This window comes from Melopsittacus undulatus, chromosome 2, assembly GCF_012275295.1.
Source record: "Melopsittacus undulatus isolate bMelUnd1 chromosome 2, bMelUnd1.mat.Z, whole genome shotgun sequence".
Lineage (NCBI taxonomy): Eukaryota > Metazoa > Chordata > Aves > Psittaciformes > Psittaculidae > Melopsittacus > Melopsittacus undulatus.
In genome coordinates, this window is record NC_047528.1 from 73500221 (window position 1) to 73516540 (window position 16320).

A 16320-nucleotide genomic window follows, 5' to 3' on the forward strand; every position below is an offset into this window, starting at 1 on the left:
ATATACAGCCTTGCTACATGTACTTTGGTAATACACCATTTCCTTTTAGGCAGAAATTTGGCAATAATCCTAGATTAAAACTCCTTTCTGCCTGCAACATTTTATCACTGCTTTGTATCAGCTGTCACCTGTCAACTCATTATAATTATTTCATGCCACCACAGCTACCCCGCAAACATCCCAGGCCAGATCATCTGGGCTATGTACATCAGACTGTATCGGTAACATTGTGCTCAATTATAAAAAAAAATAAATGTTTGGGGATTTGTTAATTTTTCATTTTGAGGATATACGTTTCTTGCTTACTAAAGACACTATGGTAAACGCTGCAGTTTGCTATACGTACACATATTGCCGTACGAGTATGTCAACTCAGGCAAGATCAGTGGTTCTAACCTGTGAACACTGGGATGCTGCCCCAGCTGAAAGCCATGGTACTAGCAAATTTGTGCCAGACTTTTCTCCATTTAATTCAGCAGTTATCAGGACATGTAAAGGGAAAATAAAGGAGCACAGCTAGGCATTTATTTTCTATTAAAGAAAGGAAAAAAACCCAAATAGGCATTATGTATTCTTTGTCTTGCTCTTAAGTTTTCCATATCATTATAAGGCAAACTGTAGTACAGCTTTGTACCTGGAGAATTAGTATTTAAAAAAATCTGAAGCTGGGCTTGGGACCATTTTATCTTGGACTCTTTAGTGAACAAAGTGCATTAAGGCATCCTTTTCAAAAGACACCTAGAGCATGGTTATAAATTACTGAGCAAATATTTTCTTAAAGCTGGTATTCAATTTACGCTTTTTCTATACTGGCAGAATTTTAACCACTTGCATAGTAACAACAAAATACTGTAGGAAAACCATTCTTTTGAAATTGTCATATGCCTCAAGCATCTCCCAAAAATTATCAAAAAATGGTAATTTATACATAAGCATTGTAGTAATTACAAAGGGCTCCTATTCTGTAGAAGAGGAAAAAAAGCACCTGATTCAGCTTTGAGATAAGGTAGGTACAACTTCTATTGCCTTCATTGAAGTTCTCCACCAACACCACAATGAATATAGGGCCTGCCCGTGCAGATTCCTACTACTGCTGAAAACTTGTTTTTTACTCCTCATTCACAAAGAGAACTGTGTTTTCTCAAACAACTCAGGACAATGGTAACTGTGAGCAAACTCCAGCTGCAATGTTTCTCCATACAGCACATGCAAAACAGATTTCCTTGCTTTGTTATAGAGACTACATAGTGTGCTACAATGAAACATTTGTGTTTAATTTAAAATCAATGGAAAAGTGGTGCATGTCTCACTTCCGAGTCGTTGGCTGGGCTTGCTATGTTGAACCTTGTAAAATCAGCAATAAGCATTCACATGTCTACCATCAGAACTGTGACATCTTCTATTACAATCAATCCTTAAATGATGCTGTGCTTTATCAAATTAGTCTACAGTCAGACCTTGGATTGGCTGCTCTCCTCCAGTGTTTCTAATTCTCAGAGATGGTATCAGTCTTTCACATCCTCAGTGATTCCACAGTTTCCCAAAGACAAAACCGAAGCCCTGGTAGATGGGAATGTTGCCATCAATAAAATAAATCACGATATGATTTATCCACTCACATTTCTAGGAGATATTCCACATGTTTTTTATGAACAGAGCAAGCACTGCCCTGTGAACAGAAGTAAATTATTCTTTCACTGTGCTGTCTAGCTCCACTTCCTCACCGTTTTTGTTGTTGTTGTTGTTCTTTTTGGTCTGCACACTCCCATATGGAAATTAGAAACTTAGAAATTAGATCTTGCACTCAGTAAGACTGGTAATGAGAGAGCTAATATTGACATGAGTAAAACCTGCAGCATACTGACTTGTCCACTGCACAGTTTTAAACCTTTCAATTTCTTGCTTTTATCCACTGTAAAATAAAAGGATGTAAAGGGCCGATGAAACTTCAATCAATAGGATCATCAATGTGCAAAACAAATAAGCCATTTTCCAGGTGTCCAAGCCAGGCTCTCCCTTGTCTCCCTCCTCCTTTTTTTTTTTTTTTTTTTTATAAATAATTTATAAATCTTCCTGTAAGAGACTAAATATAAAACAAACCAAACAAAAACAACTGCAAAAGAAAGTTCTAAGATTAAATCCACTTCTTGTCCTTCCATACAAAGTACACAGTAAAGAGATATTCTTCCTTTTTCAGTTCTGGCCTGATTTGGCAGTGGTGGCACGAGGCTACCATGGTCTGCCAGCTCCAGGCAAGCTCCTGCAGCTGCCTGGCCCCCCTGGGAAGATACGTCATCCTATCATTTGGCTTTTAGCAGTCATGCAAGCTGCTCAGAGGAGTCTAAGTGGTCTGGGATAGGCAAGCCAGTTATAATGGTCAAACATTTGTTCCACACTGTAAATGTGGGGCACACTGGCTGCCCAAATGTAATGTCAAAAGTGTAAAGGTGTAGGGAGTTCAAAGCATCATAAAAAGCAAGGGAACCATTGTCGTAGTCCAGCAAAATCCCAACCCGCCGGAGGTGAGGTGCAGGCTCGATGGGGATTTCTTTGCTGTTGTGCCGCACCACCCATGTGTTATTGCAGCGGCAAAGCACCCAGGAGGCAGAATTCTTCCCGATCCACTCATGCTTCGGTGCTGACTTGTAGGAAATACCAATGGCATACCTGAAAAACAGAAAACAGCTCAAGGAAACAAATGCCTCCTGCCATGTTTGTCTCTTGGTGAAGTCAAATGTTAGCCCAGAGGACTTACTGGAATGTCCCAGCCTCTTACTTCTGCTGGTTAAGTTCTTATTAAGTAACGTTTCACCATAATATCTGCACAGGCTCTATTTAAGTTTTGCCACATCTGCCTTTCAGGACCGAGAGGTCAGGGAAACTTTATTGTCCCTTGTATTATTTGCAGTTTAGCTACTATGGCAATTTTTTTTGAGCACTTGCCTCTGGTATTTAAAAGGAAGATTGTTGAGTACTCAGCAACTCAGGGTTTAAATCACTGGGCCTCAAATTTCCACTTCCAAACAGATGAATACAGAGGAATTCATTGATTTTAAAATACACTGCTATCTGTCAGTTAATCTGATCTCTCCTTGCCCCTTTAATATATGGCCCAGAAGAAGGAATGCAGAGTAAACATCAAAGGACACATTAAAAACCGATTTTTACCATTCCCAAATATGTTTTGCCAGATGTTGGTGTGGTTTTTAGATTCAAATGAGCATTTTTGCGACTGGGTTTTGGGCCAAGTGAAGCAATTGTAGGTGAAGACATTTGTTCTGCAAACCATAATTTACGGCAAGATGTGCAGGGCAAAAGCATTGTGAAAATATTCTCATTAATGGACACTGAGAGCAAATACTTGATTTCTCATATATATAAAACTGAAATTTAAAAGTTCCTCACATTCTAGAGACACTGCAGTATTTGCAGGACTTTCAATCAACAGAGATTACTGTGCCATAAGTTACTCTATTTCCATTCCTTCACATTGGCACAGGCAAACCACATTTTTCTTGTTTGAGACAGTAGGCATACCCAAAGACCTTAGTGATTTTTCCATTCCATTAACCTCCATTATGATTGTTGCCTTTGAATCCCAAGGAATGACATCTCTTCCACTGAGTAAAAGGCCCCTGAAATCCACCTTTGTATGACACACAGGATCATTCAGGAGTGGAGGAAGGCACTCCTCCATTTCCTGCCCCTTGTTTCATACCCTGGGGCACAGACCTACAGCTCTGCTTCTCTGTGTCCCCTTCACAGAAGCAAATATGAGCTCTACTTCTGTGAAACCAGATCATCAAATTGTCCTTATATTATTTGTTTTTTCCTTACCGAAGGATGCTAGGATTCTTCACAATTAGTAAAGAAATGACCACACTTATAATGTTATATGCTTTGTTGTTTAAACAAAATGAAACTTTCTGAGTTCTCCAATTCACTAAAATCTTAAAATGCACTTTATGTCGGTCCAAAAACCAGCCATCCCTAGCCATGGAGTAAAAGTCCTGTGAAGGCTGCTAAATATCTGGCAGATTTCTTTCCAGAGTACGAAAATGCTGGAGGCTGAGAAAATATTCTGGCAAACTATATGAAAGAATATGCTTGTCCTACTCTTGTACTGTTCCTCATGCCTCTGATACCACTGTCTATCAGAGAAGCTGCACCACAACCTGCATGGTGTGAACTAGACAATAATTTCACATATATTTTATGTATACATACCATGTACTCCCACTTATAACCACTTCCCAGTAATGCCGCCCGCTGTCAATGAACACATTGCCAGCTACTCCATAGCTCCCTTGGCTCGTGAATCGCTCTGGTGTGTGACTCTTTTTGGAGGATGTTTCATCACGTTCCACTGTCAAATTATCATGAGACACTTTCAGTTTTCTATGAGCCGATTTGGGGTCTAATTTAAACGGCTGACCTGGAGATTCAGAGACAAAGATGGCAGAAGAATGGTTTGGCTTTGATTTTGAAAAGCAGAGTGGATTAGCAAGCCCCTAAGAAGCCCACAAGATTACATAACCATATTAATCTCCTCCTCCTCCTGTGAAGTGTTCTTGAGATGGACTAACCTATTCTGCTCCCTGCAATAGCTACTTTTCATTGTCAGTTTATTGTCAATCTCATTGTGCACTAACTTCCTCGTGTTGATAATCCCTGCAGAGAGCCCCGCATAATCATCATGCCTATTATCTCTGACCTAGAAGTAACCTGAATACTCTAATTCTTGCCTGTAATTGAAACCAATGTACATGCTAATAAAGGTCTGAGGGTTGTTTTTTTTCACAGCGTATTAGATTTAGAATAAATTGTGTTCTATTTATTCTCTAGGGATAAAGCTCCATAATAACATCTTCATCATTGCTACAAAAAGTATGATTTCAACTCTCACAAAATGAGTTGGAAAACAAGAAGAAGCACAGGCCTTGTCTGTTCTTTGACTCGCAGCTTTATTTATGACAAACACAGTCAACAATTCAGGATCACTTTGGAAGGATGTCCATGTGGTGCTGGATACTGTGCATTTAAAAGAAGGAAGTGAACTTGGTCCAAATAATATAGTGTAAAAACGTTACTGAGGCTGTTGCTCTTGGCAAGTATATTCGGCTGCAGCATGAGGTTTGTAGACAATAACAGGAAGCTTTTTGGTAAACGGAACCCTGTAGATATATAAAGCCCGCCACAATTCTGACAGGCTGGCTCATTGTGTCAAAAAGTAAAATGATCATTTACCTCCAGTGGGAGACAACTAGGAAAGTATGACTCCACAAGTGGTCCAGCAAAGCCCTTTTTCCCTTCTTAGTGTCTTTCATATCAAGGGGAAAAAATGTAAGAGAAAGATTTGACGACATGCACAGAAAATACAAATGAGTGCTCTCACGAGATCTGTGTGAGGCACTGATGTGTACTTCAAATAAGACAGAAATTGTTCGGAGTTATCTATTTTTGCAATGTGTATTTAGTTAGGTATTATGATCAAGTCTAAAATAAACTCACTGGGAAATATCAGGGCACAATTTTCCTGCTTTTTCTTACCACTTGCTAGCAATAAAATACCTACAGCTTGCCTCTCTATGTGATTAGGAACCTCTGTGTTGCTGAAGCAGCATCTGAAGGATGACTTTTTCTGTACTGGATTGTATCTGGCCACATCATTTCTCACAGTCACCTGAGAAATTGCTTTTGTGCCACACTGGGTCACAAATTGACAAAAGGATAAAAGACTGCCATTTCCAGATGGCTCCTCTAGTTATGTATCTGCTTGTAGGTTACCAAGTTTAACAATACTCAGATTCTTGGTAGCAGATGTGGAGTTTGTATGAGCAGCTTTTACACAGAAGTGCAAGCAAGGTTAATAGCAGTGAGGAGAAAGTCAGAAATGTGTATATGCCATTCCCTGCAGCCTCTTTCTTGCAGCGTTCAGTATCACCCCTCTTCAAGGACCCTCCCCTACAATAAGCAGGTTTCAGAGGGTGCACAAATCCCAGTGTTCCCTTTGCAGTGCTCAGAGCTGTCCATGATGACTTCATGACTGAGCGGTTGGCTGTGGCACACAAAGAAAAAGGCTGAAAACCAGTCTTAAAATTGCTATGCTACATCTGCTGATAATTTATGTAACCATTGTATTTTTGAAGTGGGATCTCTGACTACTCTACCACATTGTTGAACTCCATGAAAACTGAAGGGGATGGAGTTATGAAGTTTTCCAGTATCCCAAGAAAGAGATCATTCTGGAGGGTAAAATTAAACTACCAATTATCTTATGAACACTATACAAAAATACAATGTTTAACTGCAAACATAAGAAAAACTTCTGCTTTGCAGAGGAAAAAGAATAGAGAAGACATTAAAACAAAACCACAAAAGAGTATTTTCAATCATTTCACATGTGATGGCTCTGCTCCTAAATGATATTTCCAGTGACCAAGTTACAGATGTTTCTCTCTCTCTCAAAAAAAAGTAATTTCTGCACTGCTGTTAATCTTGAATTGAGTTAAATAAGTGGCTTTCATTGTGGGAAGCACTTTAAATAAGTTTAACTGCTCTGTGCTCTTATATCTTCTAAAGATCCAACCCAGAAAGGAAGGCAAGAAAGGAGAAGTAAGCATGCATGCCGAATCTCACGTTACTCACTGTTTGTCTTGAGTTTGCCAGGCTCACTGCTTCTGCTGCCTGCCTGATTAATGGCCTTAACAATGAAGATGTACTTAGTGCCACTCTGTAACCCATGCACGGTGTAGTGGTTTTGTTTGATATTGGGAACAATCATCCAGCTGTCGGCTGAGTTGCATAAACCTGCAATTTGAAACAGAACACATCAGTCATAACATACTAAGCACTTTGTAACAGAGGAACATTAGAGCACTCCCAAGCACCCAACAATGGATATGAATTTTGCTTCTCTACCTTTTAAAGTGCTGTTACATTTGCTAAGTTGCTACTTAATGCCACTAACTCATTTCATCAGCCCTCAGCCAAGGTAGCTTTCAAGTTCTTACTGTGTGAAGTCAACCATGAAAAATGGGCATTTAAGAAATGACTCAGTGGAGGCATGAACAGTCTGAGATTTTTCATACCCTAGCACAAGGAATTCTTTATTGCTTAAGAAGCAGAGGATTATGGAGATCCCATCAATCTACTGTTTGGATTAATGAGCTCAGTTTAAGCTTGAGAAAACTAACGTAAGCAGTGAAGCTAGGAGGGCTGGGGAGGCACCTTTGCCAAGTCCCCAGGTATGCATTCTTCAGGACTTGACGCAAATCATGGGAGGCCATACAGGCTGGAACATGGGCTTCAGAGCAAGCTTTGGCTTTTACATTCCAGACTTTGCCAGAAAGTAATCTAAACCAGTAAATTTAATGGATGAAACTTTTTGATTTACAGCCTCATGGTTAGATGTCATCTAGGGAAGAGCTGGATAATTTTCCAGTTACAAAATTTTGGGGGTACATTTGATGCATACCACTGAAGTATAATATTTAGGAAGTAAGTAAAATAAGGGAAGAGCAATATCATCTTCAAAATAGGAAAATACTCCAATAAGATGAACTTATCTCTCTAAAGTTTTCCTACTGTGATATAATTGCAATGGCAGTCAATCACCCATGTTACTTACTGTACTTTTTGAGCAGCTCCTGGTCTAATGGATTTCCAGGCTGATAACTCTCTTGTTGTAAATGTTTACATAAATAACAAATTAAACATTAATGAAATGCGTGTGTGCTCACAACCTCTTATGCAGCTATGAAGCTAGAAAAAGATACATGCAGACAGAAGTCTATGCATGTATGTGAATATGTAAAGCTGGAAAACTTCAAAAGAAAAATGTTTGACTGGGTTAAGAATCTGACAGACTTCTTGGTCTACTGCCTTTACTGAGCATAGAACATGTTATGGAAGCTGCTGTGTTATTAAAAAACAGCTTTAAGCTTGTAACTCATGTTTTACCATCAAACCAGTAGGTACTAGTGAACAGAATCCTTTAGAAGTCAAAGTAATTTCGGCTCTGCGTATTAGGCAATACAAAACCTTTATATGAAGCAAAAATAAATAGGCAACTGACAAAAAAATTCAAAGAAAAAGACCTGTGATCCAGGTTTACAGACTCATAGACAATTCATAAGCATACTGGAAGGTTCTTTCTAATTTGGGATGTGCTTTTCATAACAAAAGATCATTAGGACCAGAACTCAACCCCAAATTTCAAACTAAGAATTATGTCGTTTTTGACTCAAAGTTCTCTTACGTATACATAGCATCCTTGAGAGGCAGGCAGCCATTCATCCTGCTGTGCAAATGGGTAACTGAGGCATAGTTTCAGGCAGGGCTCATATTACCTTGTCATCTAATAGAGCTGCAATGCCTAACCTATTTTTCTGGACTCTGAGGAGAGGCAGAAGCCAGTGAGTACCTTCTTCCACTTTTCCAGTTGCCAACATCCTACCCTACAACTGCCTCTCTTTTACCGGACACAAAAACCACCCAGGTGAGAAGCACAGGGGAGATCTCTAACTTCAGGTATTTAAAATAAGGTGAGATGAACACCACCACACCACCCCATTTGAAGTCTGGAAGTCTAAACCTGTGGTTGAACTAACATGTGGGTTGTGGCCTTTGGACCACGATTTACCAGAATGAGAATATTTTACTGGTGCAATTTCGTGGTGTAAAGTGGGAAAAATGAATTCTAGTATGTTCTTAATGCTCCAACCAGTAAGCATCCTGACCACATGTAGCCTCCCTAAATATCAGCTACAAGGTATTCTAACAGTTTGCTGTATATGGATAGAAGCTGCAAAGAAAAGCAACCTTGCAGCACTGGTTTTCTCAAGAATATTGAATAAACAGATCGCATAGAGCAAACATCTGTCTACCTCCTGAAAAATAAAAAAGAGCTCAGCGTTATACCGCATGATAACCCCAGTTGTGCCTAGCACGTGCAGTAAACTGCTTGTATCAACATCAGTCCATGTCTTGTTTCACTGAAACATACATTTATTCATGTAGTCTGGTGTGATGAGGTTTCCTGAGAGAAAGAAAGGAAATGAAAGCAGCAGCTTCCTGGTATAAAATATTTCATTGACTGACCAGAGGAATCCTCATCTTTTTCCAATAAAAATTTGCCAGTTACTAGAGTGAAGGCACACTTGCTCTCTAGCTGAACTACCAGAGTGATTTTGCATTGAGACCATTACTTACCTCAGTCTTGCGTGCTCTTATAAAGTAAGTGTTAAAATAAAATAAAATGAAGCACTGGACTTAGAGGGAGTCCAGTATGACCAAAACCTCCTTAACTTAAATGCCTCTGTTGAGGTACTGATCCTGGAAATTGCTTTTCTTTTCACAACCACACTCTGGAAGCAAAAGTCTATGGTATACATAAGCCATATAAAAACAAACCCTTCCAGATTTTGCTAAGTCATATCAAAACTAGATTTGTTTAGTCACTACAGATCTCTACAGGGGACACGATCCAAGCTTGCATTACACTTTTTAGGATACCCTCCAGAGGCTGATCTCTCCTTAATGAAGTATAAAACTTTGATCTAAATAAGTATATGAAGGACTGTAAAAGTACAGTTGCTTTGCTATGAGTCTCCTCGCCAGTCTATCCTCTCCTCCTGCATATGTGGATTTATACATAGAATCACATATCCAATACTCACTAGTCTGTAAATACTTACATAAGAGTAAATTACTGTATTATTAAATACTCCATCTGAGGGTTAACTTATATTTCTGTGTACAGAAGGCAGATTCACGATAATTTTAGGTATTGCTACATATTGGCTTCTGCTGCCAAGACTACCAGTGTACAATGAATGTTGGATGTGCATGACCTGGTTACTCTGCTTGACAAACCTTGCTGTTGCAACAAGTTCAGCTCTTGCGTATGCACCAGTGGTGTGTCCATGTGCTTTCTGACTATGAGCTATTTGATAACAGCCTTTAAATGGAACTTTGATTCAAAAATCTTGTGAATGACTTTAGAATGAGTCAAACAACAAGTCCAAAATCCTTTAAAACAGAGAACAGTAACTTAGGGGCAGCCAAGTTAAGCTTTCAGGTATGTCACTGCATCAAAAGAATTTGTCTTCAGTTATGCCTTGTCAGGACAGCTTTTCTTTTCTGAATGCAAAAGAAGACGATTAAGAAAGTTTATGGAAATGAGCAAGCAGCCTGGTAACGCGGGCATCTGGGGACAGCATTTGCCCACTCAGTTCCCTGCCGGTGGCAGTAGGTTAAATAGAAAAGCACATACATCATCTCCTCACTGTCACAGAAGCAGGCCTAAGGGTCTCCTATTGTACCCACTCCTAATCCAGGCTAAATTCAGGTTTCTTCTTTCAAAAACTCAGGGCTTTTAACAGGGTTATGCAGGTGGTAAAACAATGTCTTTTAAAACTGTAGCCTACAAAAATGCAGAGAATTTAAATTACATCCTGGAACGGTGCACTGAGCACAGTGATGCCCTTACAGGATGTGTGAGTTTTCAAAACAAGTTTCTCAGAGTCTGGAGGTAATAATTTGTAAAGCCATATCCCTGGTGTTGGCTCTTGATGTACTTTAAAAAACAGATGGGGAAAATCCCAAGGTGTAAATCCTCCTAAAATTTACACTGGTAGATTTTAATAAAATACATCTTGAAAATTGTAAGAGGAGGGGAAAAGTCATGGGAAGGTTATTTAATCATTTGAGTATTTTAATTATTTTTAAATGATTTCCAAATAAATTATTACCAACTGAAATCGGGAGAACAGATGCCTCTCCACCCCTACTCTGCATTTCCACATGCAAGAAAATAATATATGGAGGATTCCTGTAAAAAATATCAGCTTATTTTTTTTTTGGGGGGGGGGGGATAAGAAATGCCCTTTATATACTTTTCAAGAAGAAGAAGTTTTCTCATTTTTATCCCAAATTTTCTTTTGTGACATTAAAAGACACTACAATCCTCAACAGCAATCTGAATCTTATATGGAATCAATTTTTAATAAATTAAAACTTCCAGATACAGACAAAAGCTAGAATATTCAGAAATCAAGTAGTGAATAATAAATTAACTGTTTTTCCTGGAAGCTTGGGCTCCTAACTCTCTTAGTTCCTTCAACAAAATGTTATCGTATCTTACATGAAGAGTAACCTTATCATGTAACACTGACAAGGTTCTGACAATGCACTGTATCCTTAATACCGTGACTTTTATTATTTAGCCCATGTAACTAACTAACCTAATTTACCAGGAAAGAATTATTTACTGCTTTTTGTCTTCAAGAGACATGGGTTTTTCTTGAAGACATCTTATATCACAGTAAAACACTGGGTGTTTAAAATTTAATCTTCCTGAAGCACACTAAAGCAAACCCATGATGTTAAAAAAATGCATTCTCAATGAATACTCGAAAATCTATTGAAATGGGATAATGAAATTATAATGCATGTTAGCTAGATAGTGACAAAGTAATTTTAAAAGCCTTTACAATATTCAGATTGTAGGTGATTAGCTGCCTCTCAGAAATGCAAATGTGAGAATGGCATAACTCAGAACAACTGCTTTAGTAAAAGCCTACTTAATTTAAAGTTCTGTATTGCTCTTAGGCACAGAACAGTGCTGCCAAGCACTATAGCCAAGCAGTTTGGCCACATTTGGAAATAATCTTTCCTGTATGAAATAGGATTCAAAATGAAGTACTCTGTTTGGATCTTTTCCATCAAATGTTGACCCTCCAATTTTTCAGTTAATAAAAAAGAATATAGTTGATTATGTTGGAGAGAAAATACACTAGAAAAACACAGCATTGCTTGTTTTTGTTACAGAATTCTTAGCAATCTCTGAATGATATATGGCTCTGGTGGGGAAAATGTAGTGAGGAGTGGAAAGTGCAGTCAGGCTGGCTATGTGGTTTTAAGAAAGGATTCCAAAATAACAGCCTCCATTAGCACGGTAGGTGGGTATGTATGCAAAGTGATTCCTATTGTCTCAGGGGAAAAAGGCTTGTTGGTTTAATGCAGTACTCCAGCCACTCCCTTGTGGCTAATTCACAGCTATAAAAACACAGAACTGAAGACACTCTATGAACCTGTTTACATTATGTGCTACAGGCAACACACAATACCAATGGAAAATTTTGGGATATGACAGAGGAATAAATAAATTTAAAAAATAATTGTATGCAACAGCATGCAAATGACATAAGTCAAAAGAAATTTCGGCTAATCCAAAATTTATTCCATTAAAACAGAATTTAAAAAAATATCACCTAGGACCAGTTCATGATGCCATGAAGGCTGCAGTTCAGCACTTGCTAATGCTGCTTACAGTGCAAATAGCTTTCCATGTTCAACCACACTACTACAGTACACTACAATATTCTAGGCTAAATCTTGTAAAGTAATTTATGAAAGTTGGGATATTAGACCCTTCTGCAGGACAAAAAGTATAATCCAGCAACTGAAAGAAATACCCAAGCAGTGTTCTGAGCAAGATCAGGACATTAGTGGGCAAATTTCCAGTACCAGTGGAAGCTCAAATCAACTGGAAGAGTCTCATGCAGTAAAAACTGCAGGAACATCTCAATTGGATGTGTCCAAGTCTACATAAAATAATGAGATTTCAAAAAAGCTTTGCAACATTTATAAAACACTTCCACATAAACGTAACCATGTATAGAATTTGGGCTAATATACCTTTCAATTAAATTGAAACTAACAGCCAGGATATTTGTGTAAGAACTGTACATTAAGGAAAAGAGAGAGAGAGAAGCAAAGAAAAAGGACCAGTTCTTTCATTTCTTCCTACTGTGATTTAAGGTGTTCAGAGCATTTTGTAAACAAAGTTTCTTACAGTGTTAATTTGCTCTCTCTTCAAATTTTTAATGACACAATTTCTGCAAAGCAGTAAAATGAAAGTTCAGACTTCACGCTGAGCACTTCATGCTATACCCAAAAATTATCATCTTGCATCTTTGAAAGTAGACTAATTGATACATGTTTTGCAGATCAAAGCTTTCACCTCCACATGGGAAACCTACAATACAGCCTAAAAATTAATACCTTGTTATTTGTTCACTAGTAAGCAAAAACCTGACATCACAAAGGTGTGGACATGGCACAACTTTCTGCTGCTGTGTTCACACATAGTGCCAGTAACTGACTTGCATAAAATCTTCTAGCATAAAGCCATAGATAAAAATGGTTAGAAAACAAGCAAATTATTTTGAAAATATTATTGGTCTGAAGTTCAAATTTTGTCATTAAATCTTCCCAGAAAATATTTTTTCATTTTGTCCTTGACATACATTTATATTTAAAGGTGCTTGCTTTACAGAGAAAAAAGGAAACAGAACTAGAAAACAGATGTTTATACTTACTAACAACATTAGCTTGTCCAGTGAAGATGGTGTACTGCAGCTCATAAGAGACCACACTGAACTCATCATCTGATGTCCAGTGAACAGTAATGGTATCATAAGAAGCTGTACAGAGCTCTTCTCGAATGGTGGGTGGGTTGGGAGCTGTAAGATACAACAGAGGAGGCTTACTGACACAATCTGTAAAATATTTATGTTCTCACTTGAGACGATGGGTTGCATCTGATATATGAGTTTGTAGCTATGGCATCCAACAGAATTTTCAAAACCTTTTTGCCTATTCCAGTAGCAGCTTTGGTTATTAAGAAATTGTAGCAAAGCAATTCTTACGATCAATATAGCCACCTAGGAACTCCAGAGTTTGGAAATATTTTGTATTAAAGTAGCTTTAGTTTTAGATGCTGTAGCACAAGTGGTTTGTGGTCACTTCAAACTGATCAAATGGGTACAAGTGACATACTAGTGTTTCTAGGATTGTTATGACCACAATACCAAAACTATTACAGTTTCATTGATGCATATGTCAAGAGGGAGAGTCAATACTCTTCACTGTTGACTTGAAAGCAATGTTTGCCCAGCCTGTCTTATCAGAGAGTAGCATAAAAGGTATTTAGAAAATAGAATTTTGGGGAAGTTTCCAAACACTCGTGCCTTCATGCTCAACTGTCTCCTCTCTACAAGTTCATTTGTATTTATTATTTTGTAGCTATCGTTTCTGATACAGATGCATAAATTCCTGTCGACTTTACAATTCAATTTTTTTCAGTCTTACATAAAGAGTTTTTATCATAACAACATGACTGTAGGACTATTGCAACCTCATCTTCAATGTCATTGTTGATCAGCTAGATAACTTTAGAAAACAATCCAAACACTTTAATTAAAGTTAAACCTCTGGTGGGTTTTTTGTTTGTTTGGTTTTTTTTTTTTGTTTGGTTGGTTGGGTTTTTTTTGTGTTTGTTTTTGGGGGTTTTGTTTGTTTGGTTGGTTTTTGTTTGTTTGGTTTTTTTTAATCAAGAAGTAAGATCCCTGGGTAGCAAGCTGTACATTCTTCCATATTAACACATGGGTTTGTTTTAAAAACCTATTTAAAGAAGTGAAACCTGAGGCAAAGTTCTTAAGCCTAAATTTTTCTTGTTTGCATTCCTTACAAAGCCACACACCTAAGTAAGAAATCAATGAGTTTTTCTTTGAATGACTGGTGAGCCTTCCTGTATGCTTGTTTTGGAGGGAGCTTCATTCCTAATTATCTTCCCTACATGGCACCATAACGAAAAAAAATAATATTAAAATCCTTGTGCCTAATAGTATTCCTCCCAGCTGTCACAGTGAGGAAAGAGTGCACTCAAGCTGAAATAACCAAAATATGCCTGCATTAAACAAAAAGGAAGGCTACTTTGAATTGTATTTTTGCTGCCCGCACTTTAACTTCTGTGAGTCAGAAATAATTGTCTCAAAAACAATCCCTATGAAGGAATTCTACCTTTACTTTTGCAACATCATATTTTTATGAAGCATCTATTTTATTTTCCATTAAGAATTTTTATAGCTCATGTCTCTGGTTTACTGATGCATGTTCCCAAGGATCCAAGTGCAGATACATTTCCAAGCAGCCTCTTTCAACCAAGGGGCATAAGGAAATGTTCAAATGTGTTTCACGATATGGCCATGATCTGTGATGTTCTAAATATTGTAGCACAGAAAGTTATCCAATTTTTTTTTTTTTAACAAGGCAGAGGAATCCTTGGGACAGATGGGTATTAATAAAGAGAGAGAGAGAAATGAACTAAAATAAGAACAGCTATCCAGGAGGGGAATATAAACAAAAGGAGAAAAAAACACCACAATCTTCAGGAAAGATAAGCAATTGAGCTTAGAGGCTGTGTTCTAATTGAGGCCAACAAACTGTTCTGAGAGCTATGCAACACTGCATTGGTCCTATCAGCTGTGTTTCAAAAATGTACCCAGCAGAACAATCACTGGACCTTCTGCCCCACCCCCACCCAAGCTGAGGCTTCATTTCGTATTTTGCCTGTCCTTTGAAGGCAAAAGAAAAAAAAGGGGAAAAAACTGCTAATATACAAGCCAATGCATTTTTTTGTGTGCTAGTATCCAAATAGTTTCAGTCACCTCCTGCACTTAACAGAGCAAAACCGTTTACCTGAGAAATGTACTTGTTTTTACTACAACACAGATAATAAATATTAATTTATGGAAAGCAACAATTACCGAAAGTTTAATGAACTGTAAACTGCATTTCAATAGCACCTATGTGTCTACAGCTCCTTTGAAAATGACAGCCTAAGTTCTTTCTTCATAGGTACACCCCTCTGGCCTTATGGCTGGAGATTTACAGGCCTTCATGTAGTAAGAATGACAGGAAAAAAAGGTATTTGATGTCTTTTCACTTGTTTTTGTGGTTAACCCACACCCACCTAAGGCTACATTGCATGAAAATCAGCTCTTTAGCAGCATCCATTTCATAAACTGCTCAGAATAAAGCAAAATACACCTGCTTCTCCTGCAGACAGGCAGGGAAGTCAACATGCAAATATTTTATTATGACTTTCAAAATAATATAGAAGTCCGACTGCCAAATTCATCCTTCCACAGCATATACACCTTCGGAGAGAGTAAAACTGTAATGCAATTAAAGAGATTGACCTTGATCAGTTATCTTCATTATTTCATTTGATAGGGTATCGTTTCCTTATCAAATTTACTGGTGCTGATTTACAGAGCTCAGGTGCCACAGGGAAAGCTCTACAGAGCCTCCAAAGCCATGCCAAGGCTGCACCAACAACTTCGCCAGTGTAGCCTTGACTCTTGTGTGCTCCACCACTGCCTGGGAAGGGGAAGCCCAGCATGCTTCCAGCACAGCAATGGAATACAGAAAGCTTCATATCTACCATTCAGTCCTGTTTCCTGGTGGAGG

General features: G+C 38.2%; 1 protein-coding gene across 1 annotated transcript in view; it reads right to left on the bottom strand.

Moving 5' to 3' along the window:
• Positions 1–2032: 2032 nt before the first annotated feature.
• Positions 2033–16320, bottom strand: part of MID1 (midline 1) — a 147867-nt gene continuing 133579 nt past the window's right edge. The window contains exons 7-10 of the mRNA XM_005151430.4: positions 13386–13529; positions 6649–6810; positions 4228–4435; positions 2033–2667 (exon numbers count right to left, since the gene is read on the bottom strand). Coding sequence (XP_005151487.1) covers positions 2319–2667; positions 4228–4435; positions 6649–6810; positions 13386–13529 — 863 coding nt within the window. The 3' untranslated portion in view covers positions 2033–2318. The remainder of the gene's footprint in view (positions 2668–4227; positions 4436–6648; positions 6811–13385; positions 13530–16320) is intronic.